Below are 13,581 nucleotides of genomic sequence, written 5' to 3' on the forward strand. Positions count from 1 at the left end.
CATATGTAGATGAAATTATTGGGGATCATCAGTGTGGTTTTAGGCGAAATAGATAAACTATTGACCAGATATTTTGTATTCGACAGATAATGGAGAAAAAATGGGAGTATAAGGGTACAGTGCATCAGTTATTCATAGATTTCAAAAAGGCATATGACTCGGTTAAGAGAAAAGTTTTATATGATATTCTTATTGAATATGGTATTCCCAAGAAACTAGTTCGATTAATTAAAATGTGTCTCAGTGAAACGTACAGCAGAGTTCGTATAGGTCAGTTTCTGTCGGATGCATTTTCAATTCACTGTGGGCTAAAGCAAGGAGATGCACTATCACCTTTACGTTTAAACTTTCCTCTAGAGTATGCCATTAGGAAAATCCAGGATAACAGAGAGAGTTTGGAATTGAACGGGTTACATCAGTTGCTTGTCTATGCGGATGACGTGAATATGTTAGGTGAAAATCCACAAACGATTAGAGAAAACACGAGGATTTTACTGGAAGCAAGTAAAGAAATTGATTTGGAAGTAAATCCTGAAAAGACAAAATATATGATTATGTCTCGTGACGGGAATATTGTGCGAAATGGCAATATAAAAATTAGAAATTTATCTTTAGAAGAGGTGGAGAAGTTCAAATATCTTGGAGCAACAGTAACAGATATAAATGATACTCGGGAGGAAATTAAACACAGAATAAATATGGGAAATGCCTGTTATTATTCGGTTGAGAAGCTTTTATCATCCAATCTGCTGTAAAAAAATCTGAAAGTTAGAATTTATAAAACAATTATATTACCGGTTGTTCTTTATGGTTGTGAAACTTGGACTCTCACGTTGAGAGGGAAACATAGGTTAAGGGTGTTTGAGAATAAGGTGCTTAGGAAAATATTTGGGGCTAAGAGGGATGAAGTTACAGGAGAATGGAGAAAGTTACACAACACAGAACTGCACGCATTGTATTCTTCACCTGACATAATTAGGAACATTAAATCCAGACGTTTGAGATGGGTAGGGCATGTAGCACGTATGGGCGAATCCAGAAATGCATATAGAGTGTTAGTTGGGAGGCCGGAGGAAAAAAGACCTCTAGGGAGGCCGAGACGTAGATGGGAAGATAATATAAAAATGGATTTAAGGGAGGTGGGATATGATGATAGAGAATGGATTAATCTTGCTCAGGATAGGGACCGATGGCGGGCTTATGTGAGGGCGGCAATGAACCTCCGGGTTCCTTAAAAGCCAGTAAATAAGTAAGTAAGTAAGTTTGTGTAGGAAGTCATAAATCTGTAAGTGGGTGTTCAAAGAAGCCACCGAACTGCATTCCATGAAATGAAATGGAGTATACACGACTGAGTGAAATGTTCACGTGGTAGACCAATTCTCATGCATCGACAATTGGCAACCCTGGGAAAGATGGCGACGTGTGGTTTTTAGTGTTACTGTAATTCTGCGTTTCTGTATTGCCTGTATCAGTACCTACTCGTCAACCACACAGTACACACCGATATCTTCGTTTCTGTATTTTCTGTATCAGTATCTACTCAATATAATATGTTACAACTGAGTGAAATCTTGAGTAGCGGGATAAAACAATTCTCGTGGTAAAAAATAAAGAAGGAAATGCCTACGAGAAGTGCTTTCTAGCAATCACAGACCCTTGTAAACATAATTTTTCTCTTTGGAGCCTACCACAGCGGTAGTAGATTTTGAAAAGGTTGTTCACAATGCTGTCAACAAAGTATGGCCTTATGCAAAAATAAGTGGCTGTAGGTTTCATTTGACGAAGGCTTGGTGAGCGAAAATTCAGAATCTTTGTAGGGGAAGATGGGGTACAGTGTAACAAAAAAGTTATTTTTGACAAATATATTAATGAAATCAAATTTGTTGTGAGGTATGATTATTCCTTCATTATTAGACGATAGTTTGCAATGTACAAAAACCTTATAATTATGCAATTAATATACTTACTTTGAACATATTCATTAAGTGATACATTGTTACTCTGTGCCCCAGTATTGGATACTCTGTAACAAGGTCTGGGGTACATTGTAACATCGGATGAGTGAGTTTGCCGTCAAGTAATCATTACAAATATAACTGATTCATATTTTGTGGCTTCATGACATTATTTTACATTACCTTACCAGTTCTTAATAAATACTAAATAATCACACTGAACAAAGAAAGTAGCAATGTTTTAACAAATATCAAAGTTATACAAATCTAGCTTTCAGGTAAAGCTCCCTGTGAAGTAGACTTGAATAATTTCAAGGGAAAAATTGTTCCGAGATTGGGTATCGATCCTGGGACCTTTGGCTGAACGCACCAACGCTTCTGGCGTTTTGTCAGCCCACTCGAGTTATATGGACATAAAGAGAAAAGTTGAGACGATGTTGGATGAAGTTTCTGTGTAGTTCAGTTGCCAATAGTGTTGGTGCGTTCATCCAAAGGTCCCGGGATCAATACTCGGCCCCAGAACAATTTTTCCCTTGCAATTATTCAAACATCAAAGTTGTCAAGATTAATTTCAAATTTCAGGCTCGCAGTCTGGCGTTTTATATTTCCCAAAGACACTGATTGTGGAAGAACCATTTTTATATCCCTTTCAGACACAGAAGCTAATTAAGTTGAAGTGGATACACAAACTTAGTTATGTCCTTGGATCCTCTTGGAAGAAATGACACTTTATAATCTCCATTCGAATCCTTGTTCTTCTCTATTTTACCGACATAGGCCAATAGACGTTAGTTTTTCCAGTGAACTGAACAAGAATATAGTCCCCTTTCATCAGTTCTTCTGTGGACGTCAATTCTTGTTCAACCTCATCATCTGTTGCCCAGTTTTCATCATCTCAGGATGCGAAAGTAATGCAGATCTCATCTTCTTCATTGTCTTTTGAATCGTCCTATCGGGAAAACAGTGTTTTTCTAACTTTTGTCTGTGTCTTTGGCTTTTTAGCCTGCCTCTGACGAGACCGTTCTTCAAATGACAATAGATTATCTAGAAAGATTTCCATAGTTGACATTCTTCAATGCTGCAGTCTTACGAAGGCTCAGTCCAGAAAGAACTACGTTAACTGTAATTCTCATATCACTTTCACTGTAAAGTCCTTCCCTTTGTCGAACCATTTTTTTCACATTGTAATGAAGAAAATCCTAAATTTAAAGGTTATCAAATAATATACATGGTTATAATATTCAAATTTTTCTTTCAACAGCGTTAACTACCCGTGTATAATTTTTTATAAATTTTATCTCAAAATGGGGCACAGTGTAACACTGTTACACTGAACCCCATTCTAAATTGTTACACTGTGCCACTGTACAATTGTCCATTTCCTTTGAGGTTATGGACTCAAATAAAGGCAGATAATTTTGATACTACACACAATATAGTTCACATATAAGACGAGTTTATCCAGAGAGGTAGTCAGAGCAAATCAATTATATTTCACGAGATATTGACTATAGAATGTAATCATAAAAATTTACTTTACTTAACACAAAACACGTAGTAATCGACCACGTGGACAGTAGACCAGGAAGTGTATCCGATATACGATGCTTTGAAAATGTAACGATTGCCGACCAGAACATGTGTAGAAACAGATGTACAAACATACTCATTGGCGCTCAGTTTGAGATGTTACACTGAGCCCCATGTTACACTGTACCCCACTTCCCTTATTTCAAAGGATTATAAAGAAAGAAACGAAATTGGGGCATGGCTGATGTGGTATTTTGGCCTTGTGTACTTAGATTCATCTGAGATCGAAGAATGTTTCGTGATATGCTATCAATCGCGCCGAATGATCAACGATTGACGAAATTTGAAGAGCATTTGACGAAAACTTGTTTTCGTTTTCTTTATTCGCACCGACAATATGGGCTGATTTTACTGCAGCACTGACCAAAATTACAAATGCTTGTGAATCCTTTCACTCACACCTTGCCAATGCTTTCTACTCTCCACATCCTTCCATAACCACTCTTATAAAAGCTCTACTTGACTTTCAATAAAATACCTATATTAAATGTAACAGCATAAATGATCCTTTTAAACATCCGCTTTATATCTGCAAAAAAGTCGGATTTATCAGAAAACTACCTGGTCAAATATAAGAATGGGGAATACTCACGCCTGCAATTTGTACGGATAATGTCGTATAATTACAATTAAAATGAGACCTTGTTTACTTTTAAGCATGTGATTTTTACTTATTTTTAAGTAATTTCATTATTTGATGACTTTTTTTTTATAAAATGGACACTATTTTACTCATGAAAGACAAAATTTTTAACAACACCAACCTGAAAAATGGTTGCTCAGTTCCAAGTCTGCACAAAGTGGGAAGGAATATTTTGTTTTTACCTGATTTCTCTTCTTACACACTCGAGAGGAGTTGGATTATAGCAGCGGTTCCCAAAGTGTGCTCCGCGGAGCCCTAACGCGAATGATTCTCACGGGTTCCGTCCGCGGAAGTTAGGAAAATGACAAAAATTTCTGCTTCCATCTAGTCATTCTAGTCTCTAGCGGGAAAACGGAAACTACTTCCATCAAGCGAAAAATACTTTCTGAGAAAGTAGTTTGCATTCTTCTTGCTACATGGAAGCATTAATATTAGATTTACTCATCACTGGAACTATCTCGATCTTTCTTGCTTGCCAAGTACTCAATGATTCTCGAAATTTATTTTATTTTTTATATACTGGGCAGGCAGCGTTTGTTATTCGTGGTACGTGGAATCTACAATCTATTGACTGTATATATATATATATATATATATATATATATATATATATATATATATATATATATATACTGTATAGCAGATGAGTTAGCTAAACTTTCGTTGAACCGGAACTGTGGGTTAAGATATGCTCCCTAAGACCTAAGAGTCATTAGCCATCAACCATTGCTCAGTCAAAGGGAGATAACAACAGCTATAACCTTACTTTCAGAGAAGATAGTGCGAATTCCTGGGAATTGAGTTCGGAATATGTTGAACATTATCCTGTCTCAGAATCTACGATGCCTAGTGTAGAGGTATTGAAAGAAAGTAACAAACGAAAATATTGTGATTTATATTTGGACATGGGATTCACTGAGTTTGCTGATGAATGTCCACAGTGTGTGATATGTAACAAAGTTTTTCCCAATAGTTCTATGTTCCCTGCCAAGCTTAGACGGCATTTCTCAATTCAAAAATTCACAAATAAAACTGCAGACCACTTCGAAAGAAAAAGTGAACTCCAGGCAGTTCAGACAAAATTTCACCTCGTGTAAAAAAAAAAAAAAAAAAAAAAAAAACAACGAGAAAGCACTGAAAACGTCGTACTTGGTTAGTCATGACCAGGCTCTTGGTGGTAAACCTCACTCTTGCTGAAACTCTTATGAAACCACCATTAGTAAAGGTAGTGAAGTGCATGGTGGACGAGAAAACTGCAAACTTGATTTCCAGTGTGCCCTTATCAAATAACACTGTGCATAATCGAATCCAGAATATATGGAAAGACGTAAAAAATATAATGATTTTCCGTATCAGTTAAACGAAATTTTCGTTTCAACTTGACAAATCCACGGCCTTTGCCGGATTAGCTATGTTAATGATGTTTGTGCGGTATGAATTTTTAGGTTCTTTCATGAAATATTTTGTTCTGGAGCCATTGCCATCCTCTACAAGCGGTACTGAAATTTTTTCTTCTTCATTGAAAACTCGATACCGTGGGACAATTGCATTGACGTGTGCACAGATGGCGCAAAGTCCATGGTAGATCCTGTTGCTGGCGCTGTTACAAGGATCAAGAAAGTTTTAAAAACTGGACAAGTAATCACTGTGTACTACACCAACACGCCCTCGCAACGAAAAAATGCCAGCGTTATTAAAGCAGGTACTAGACAACGCCGTCAAAATGATCAACTTTGTTAAGGCACGACCTTCGCAGTGTAGACTACTTAAAATCCTGTGTGAAGATATGGGTAATATACACAAGTCATTGTTAGTAATATTACACAGAAGTGTGATGGTTGTAAAGCGTTGTCCCGATTACATGAACTTCGAACGGAAGTTTATTTACTTTTGAATTACCAGAACAGTTTGCTAGCAGATTATTTGAATGATCAGGAATGGTTGTACAAATTATGTTACTTGGGAGACATTTTTCAAAAATGAATTCAGCACATACATACAAGGTAAACGGAAGACTATATTCGATGCTGATGACGAAATTGTCGCACTGAAGAAAAAGATAGCGTTCTACATAGAAAGCGTCGACAGTAAGGATCTTACGTTTCTCATTGACTTCAAACTTTATAGAAGAAAATGACACACAAAGAATGTCTCATTCATAGCAATAATGAAAGAACACCTTGACAATTTGCTTCAAAATATGAATTCATACTTTCCAAGGGACACTCAGGAATCGATTCTAAAGAAATATGAGTGGATTGTAGATCCATTTCCAGTGATGTCAAAGCCAGCAGCCCTCACTGCTTCAGATATGAGGTCCTTATAGACAGCCACTGTCAGGCATAATTTAAAAGCAAACCATTTCCCAAATTTTGGGCTAAGTTAGGGGAGGATATTTTGATATTAAGTTCAAAAGCTAAATTTCTCTCACTGCCTCAGTGAAACGACCTTTTCGAGGTACACGGCTACGAAAACAAAATATCGAACTTGTTTGGACACAGAAGACGATATACGTCTTCAACTGACTTCTATGACACCGGACATTGACAAACTCTGTCACAAGAAACAGGCACATTAATTACATTAACTTCCGGTGTACATGTAACATTGTAACATTTTTTTAAATATCTTAACAACTTGTTAATATCATTTTGTAGATTTAAATAAATTATATCCAGTACTTTTTTACTATTGTTTCCTTTATATATATATAGACACATACTTCCGTTTATGTATCGTGTGAAATATGCTTCATAGAACGTAGACAGATAAAACTAAAAAGTAAACATTTCTTGGGGCTCCACGAGAAACTTTTGCTTCAAAAAGGGCTCCGTGGCTGAAAAAGTTTGGGAACCGCAGGGTTATAGGATTAACGCGCCGAGAATTAGACGGGGACGAGTTGGATTATTGCATTAACGCACCGAAAATTACGTCGGGACGAGTCGGACGAGAGAGATTATATGCGGTTTGTTGACGGTAAGAGCTGCGTTACTACTATTTGGTGGATACATATAGTCCAAGCTCACACAACCTAACAGTGTCGGTACAAACGTCTTACCTCTAATGATCACCTATCAGGACGTTTGGTGGTTTAGAAGCGAGTACACGGGAAGCAGAGAACACTAAAGTCCCGAAAGAACTCATAAAGTGCCAAAAAATAGAACATGCGTGGTGTGATTAAATTAGCTTTAAAATGTTTTTGTCTAGGACTAATATCTTGTATGATATGCTGTTGTGGTAAGTGACTCTCGTCTAAGATTGTAACTCATATTTATCCTTTTAACTGACCGAAAGAGAATGCGGGAATTGAATTTTAGCTTCCTCCCTCAACCTCTATTCTCTTTCTCAGTCACAAATATCACAGGACTTCTGAAGATAGAACTTAACTGATTGTGGTCTGTATAGCCTATATATAATATATATACTGTATAGATATACTGTGTATATATATATATATATATATATATATATATATATATATATATATATATATATATATATCAGTGCTGTCGATCGATCAAAATATTTAATCGATTAACGATTTGAATTTTAATCGATAGATTAATCGAGCTTTGATCGATTTGGAAAAAAAGTTTTAATATACTGTAATACACAATTATTGTTAAATTTAATTTGTGTTCGGTGATAAGCATAAGTATAAAATATTGTATATCTGTTTATACTGTATCGTTATATTACAAAACAATACAACTTTATTTATTTACTAACATATTTATTGTGTAGGCTTATAATTTATTGTGTCAATTTCTCCAGGATTTTTGCGACAAACATAAATAGGGATTTTTGAGACAAACATAGACCTAAATAAAAAAAGTATAAAGACTCACCTAGTTAATACTGCTTCATCCATGATTTTAAACATGCGAGTGTATTGACATTCTCCGAATTAAGTGCCGCTCTACGTTTACGTGTTTCCTCCATCACTAAACACGAAATAACTTTTTTCTATCAAGCACTTCTCCACGATCGTTCAATTTAAATCCAAACGTTTGCCTCTCAAATTCTCATATGACAATGGAGTTTTCACTTTTTACAGAAATCTGATTTTTTTCTTTAGCAAAATAAACACACAAGCTTCATCTACAAACTCAATAAAGAAACTGCAGTGGTCAAAACAGCAGACTAGTCCCTATTGTAATCGGATTACAAAATTTTAGAAAGAGAAGAAGATAGATACTCTCACTTGCACACAATGTATCCATGGCTAAGGGGTGAGGAGGACAAATTCCGGAAAAGTATGTATTTCATATGCTAAGAAGACGAGCTGACAACATGGTGGAAGTTTTCTTGGAAAACTATAAAACTTATTAAGGGTTTCGCATTGTGTTTCAACTTTCAATAGGGATAGATCAGGTCACTATCATCATATCTCCATCTTTTTCTGAAGTATTTGTGCAAAGATTTGCCCTATACTACCTGAAGTGTTTGTGCAAAGATTTGCCGTATACTACCTGCTTTGGAGTTACAAAATAACGGTACTATTGTGCTGTGAAGTAAGTAATTTCTGAGAGACGAATATTATCGGAATTTTTAGTATGAGTTTGCATTAACAAAATAATAATTAATATCAAGTACAACCGATTAATTTTAATCGACTCGATTATTCGATTAAATATTTTGATCGATTAATCTTACAACAGAAATTAATCGATTAATCGATTAAATCCCACAACACTAATATATATATATATATATATATATATATATATATATATATATGTGATATGTGATAGTTTTTAGTCATATGTGCTATTAAAAACATTCCATAGTCGAAAATGCATCTGAACCAAATTTATTGAAGTCCTGTAAACAAGCAGAAGTCTTTGAAGTCGCACACAGCTGGTTTACTGCCAGTTTCGCCTTGGTTATGTCTGATGATAATGTGTTCCTTAAGGATGTAGTGACCGGTTCACGATGATTGACGTTTTTTCATGAAAAGAACCGAGATTCTGTCCTTGGCAGATGCTGTGAAATAATAATAGGCCCAAATCGTTCACCTTAAAGAACTGGGCTCTTTGGCCTATTTCCTCTTCAGTCACGTGGAGGATTATAAGTTAACATTAAATTGTCACATATATTTTGTCATGGCTTAAGGCCAGCGCTTAAGACAATACAGGACGAAAACAAGGCAAGAGAGAGATAGAGTTAACATTTACTTATCTGTCGATTATCGAACTCTGGTCCACTGCATTTTTACCTATCAACGCAACCACTTGAGACACAGAGAACAACTTAATCGTATGCGATATTTATGGCGCATAAACCTTTAACTCGTTTTCTTCACCTATTCTCATTGTATTAAAGACCGTATCTGCTCTCTGACTTATGTAGTCTTTGTGGCTTACAGTAATTAAGTTATTTAATAAGAACTATTACGTCTGTGTCTCCTGCTCGCCTGGAAGAAAGAGTGAATCGATGCCTCTTCAAGATTAATTTTGATCTGAGTGGAAAATAGTAGCCTAATTGTACAGTTTGCTTGTTGCTAGCTGTGTTTCAGAACACAATTTTTCAAAGGGTGTCGGCTTTTCATGCTTGAGACTATATTGAAACCTCGAGTTCAAATGAAGTGGTGAATGAAAACAGTAACAGTATTTAAGGATATTTTTGGGGGCGAAGGAATTCCCATTTTCTCTGCTATCATCACGTCATTGCTCCATAATTTACACAATATCCTTATCGTTTATCGCAGATGCAGAAAGCATCTTTACTGTATTATTTTCCGAGGAAGCTGATTCCGTGAAATTCCTGTGGCATTTTACATACAGCAAGTAACTGTTTGAAGCCCTAGGTATGACGTCGACGCCCGACTCGTCACATTTATATTTATGACACATTGATTGCTTCTTGTGTAACTTTTGCAACAAAACTAGATTGTGTTATTCGGGTGTCGCTGGTGCACACAGAGTAGTACATTAAGGCATCAGTATTTAAGTTCCGGACACATACTCTGCAGAAGACGGTTTTGGGACTGTTCTGGATCTTCGCCATGATAATAGTGTTGTCTCGCCATATTATGTAATTCTGCTGTGTGCGGAGTGACGTCACATGCACCACGCTCTGGAATCCCCTTATGCAGCCAATTGGCAAATTTAGCAGAGGACGAATTTTGGACGCCATCGGTTAACATGCATGTAGTACCCGAAGAAAGAATGCGTAAACCGGCGTCTTGGAAGGACGGTAATTTAAATTGAATTATTTTTCCTACAACTTCAATAATCTGTTTACTCTATAATCTACAGTCCATACAAAACTAGAAAGGTATTGACAGTTCTCTCTCGCACACACGGAAAGGGAGCGACGTTGTGAAGTTGTGCTGTAGTGCAGTGCGGCTCTTTGCGCCGCCTGTCTGCAGTGTCGGAACTATGTAAGCAGCTGACACGAAATCGTGAACTCATAAATTTGTATCATACGGTAGTCTTTGACCAGACTAATATAATGATAATGATAATAATAATAGTTTTATTTATTTATTTATTCGAATGTCAGGTACATAGATAACTTATCTTCGACCTAAACATAACCTCAAGATTAAAAAATTAACTTGATACAACTTAAAATTAAATCTAATAAAGGAACTAAACAAAAACCTTAAAGAACTAAAAAATTAAGAACTAAACAGAGGCATAATAATAATAATAATAATAATAATAATAATAATAATAATAATAATAATAATAATAATAATAATAATAATAAACACTTCAGAACAAAGCACGTGCTCGCTGCGAAACAGTCGGCAGCGTCGGCCTGTTGTCATGGTCTCTGATTGGCTAGTTTGAGCGGTTGCCATGGTGACGCTTAGAAGCCGCTGAACTGTCAATACCTTTCTAGTTTTGTATAGACTAAAAACACTCGAGTGCGAGCGAGTATCACGTAATGAGATATGAAAGTAATCTTAAGTATCGAGTTTTTAGGCATTTCTACCCAATACGTTCTGAGTAACCTCTGGAAAACCAAATTAGACTAAGGGCTTCATAATCGAGGGACATAACCGGAGATGGAAAACAAATAGAAGTTAGACCTGTAATTTTGAGTCCACACACACACACACACACACACACACACACACACACACACACACACTGAAGTGTTTCAACATTTGCTGAGTAGTGGATGTAAATATTACCTTAAGGTGATAGCCTATATTCTTGATTGAGGCTTACAGATATAAGAAATAAGCAGTGAATGATTTTCATGAACCTTCATGATGTTATGTTCGTGTCACATTTTTCAGAGTTGCTTTGGTCTTCACTAAGCTACCTACAGAATTTAATATTATGCCGTCCAGTCTTAAAACACGTTCATGTTAAGCAAGCAAATTAACTCTTATGTCCTGTGTGCCTCAGACATGTCTAGTTGAAACTCGATTTGTATGGCATTGCTATTGCAGTTTTAGGCTTTTATTACTTGAAGAATTACAATTTATATGTTTGTTTTATTTGCAGGGCCGCCGCCATGAAAAGTGGGACTCTGATCGGCTCCTGGTGGGGAGTCTTGTGCTCGCTCATCGTGGCGATTCAAGGTAATTAGTACGCGTATTCCCTTTCTCATGTCAGTCAAATTTCTACATTAGTGTATAATATGTGATTTTGAATCCCAAATTCGCGGGTTCACATCCGATCAAGGGATGGTAAAAATCATTAGCATGGCTTCCTTCGAAACAGAAGTACAGATCTCGGATTATATTTCTGCCGGTGAGTGGCCGTTAAATTTCAAGTGGCTTATCTTATAACGTGGACGTCAGTGTATTGAAAAGCATTACATCTTTCCTCCCATCGCCTCGCCTCACCTCCCCACCGCAAATGTGACGTTGCACAGAGGCAGAGATAAAATACGAGATCTGAGGGGAAAGATTTATGATACGTAAAATAGATCTGTCTACGACTGATAGAAGTCCGGGCAAAACTACCAACTATCGTCTCCGTGTTCAAACATCTCGAGTGAGACTACAGATTTTTGTCTCTGGCAAACAAAGCAGGAAAAAAAAGTAAAATAATTCTGACAGTGGGATAGAGAACATCCTCCCCTCTCCCCAGAAATCGTGCCATGTACCTGAGAATATTATGAATTACTACGGGTTCTGTAGGTGCACTGTCATAAATACTGTGCATAGCTTTCCAACTCGCAGGCAGCCTGTGTCAGTTGACCTGAGCACAGGACACAAGAAGCACACTGCAATTCATATGATGAAAATTTTGTTGTTCACTTCTTCTTAACAATCTACAAATGCATTTAAAACTCCACAAAAATTGTTTGAACTGTTCAAACCATAGTTAACTTCGAAATAAATTACTAGTTCTAGAGAAAAAGTTCGGTTCTTGTCGATGAAAATCAGTTTATAAGCAGAAAAAGAACGTTATACATCAACAGACGTGACGAGGGCATACTTCAATTTCGGCACATGTTCAACTGAAATGTTGCAATCAACTACACCGGATTTCCACAAGAATATCTGCTGCTGCACACAGTTCATTCAAGTTCTTGTTTCAGTTTTGCATTTCATGTCTGTTATACTAATTTCTTGTGATATGCATGAATTTAGATTTTCGCTCTTTAACATTAAGAGAATATAGGTATACATATTATGTACTAAATATGCTTTAGGTTAAATAAACAATGACGTGTATGCGAGTAATTAATCATTTGGATAGAATTGTATAATTTAAATAGTAATTTCATTAGAGAATCTCATTCCTCCAAAAACGCGTGGCCGCCACTGATTGTTGTTGCTTCTCTTGTAGTTGAACATGTATTAGTTTTCCGTGCGTGCATTTAGCTGACTGTGCTTGTGTAGAGTTCTTTAACGCGGTATTATACATCTTAAATACATCATCAGTTATCGTACGCCCCGATTACCGGACAATAAAATTTATCCCACAAGATATGGCTGGAATTGTGACTACTAGCTTAATATGTAGACTACAGGAAATATTTTGTGTATTAGTACAATTAGGTATACATCAGCTTATGTTTTTATGAAGTAGCCTGCATAGTCAGTACATTTATTTGGAAATAAATATTTGGGGGAGCTCACCTTTATTTCAACAGTTTCCATATTGGTTGATACTGCATCTGACTTCCACTCGATTCCTTAACTGGAGGTCCAACACTGCTGATGAAGATAAGTCCACTGGCTCGTTCCACTAAATGAATTTCTTCTGTCAGTTATTATCTCATCCATTGCACTAAATGCTCTCTTACACTGAGACGTAGATATTGGAACAGTGTCAACAATTCTTAACATTGGTTTCAAATCCTCAGGAAAATTACTGGTATCAGTGTATTCTCGAAAGGCATTAATCATTTTTCTTTTTTCAGAAAGGTAAAATTGTTCACATAAATTGGCAATGCTCTTGTCACCATAATGTGATA

At 36.4% G+C, this 13,581-nt stretch overlaps 1 protein-coding gene across 1 annotated transcript in view; it reads left to right on the forward strand.

Annotated features, from left to right (window-relative positions):
* LOC138701592 (uncharacterized) overlaps nucleotides 1–13,581 on the forward strand; it is a 186,507-nt gene that overhangs the window by 42,023 nt on the left and 130,903 nt on the right. The window contains exon 2 of the mRNA XM_069828635.1: nucleotides 11,655–11,731. Within this exon, the coding sequence (XP_069684736.1) occupies nucleotides 11,665–11,731 (67 nt within the window). The 5' untranslated portion in view covers nucleotides 11,655–11,664. The remainder of the gene's footprint in view (nucleotides 1–11,654; nucleotides 11,732–13,581) is intronic.

Source organism: Periplaneta americana, chromosome 6 (genome assembly GCF_040183065.1).
Source record: "Periplaneta americana isolate PAMFEO1 chromosome 6, P.americana_PAMFEO1_priV1, whole genome shotgun sequence".
Taxonomy (NCBI): Eukaryota; Metazoa; Arthropoda; class Insecta; order Blattodea; family Blattidae; genus Periplaneta; species Periplaneta americana.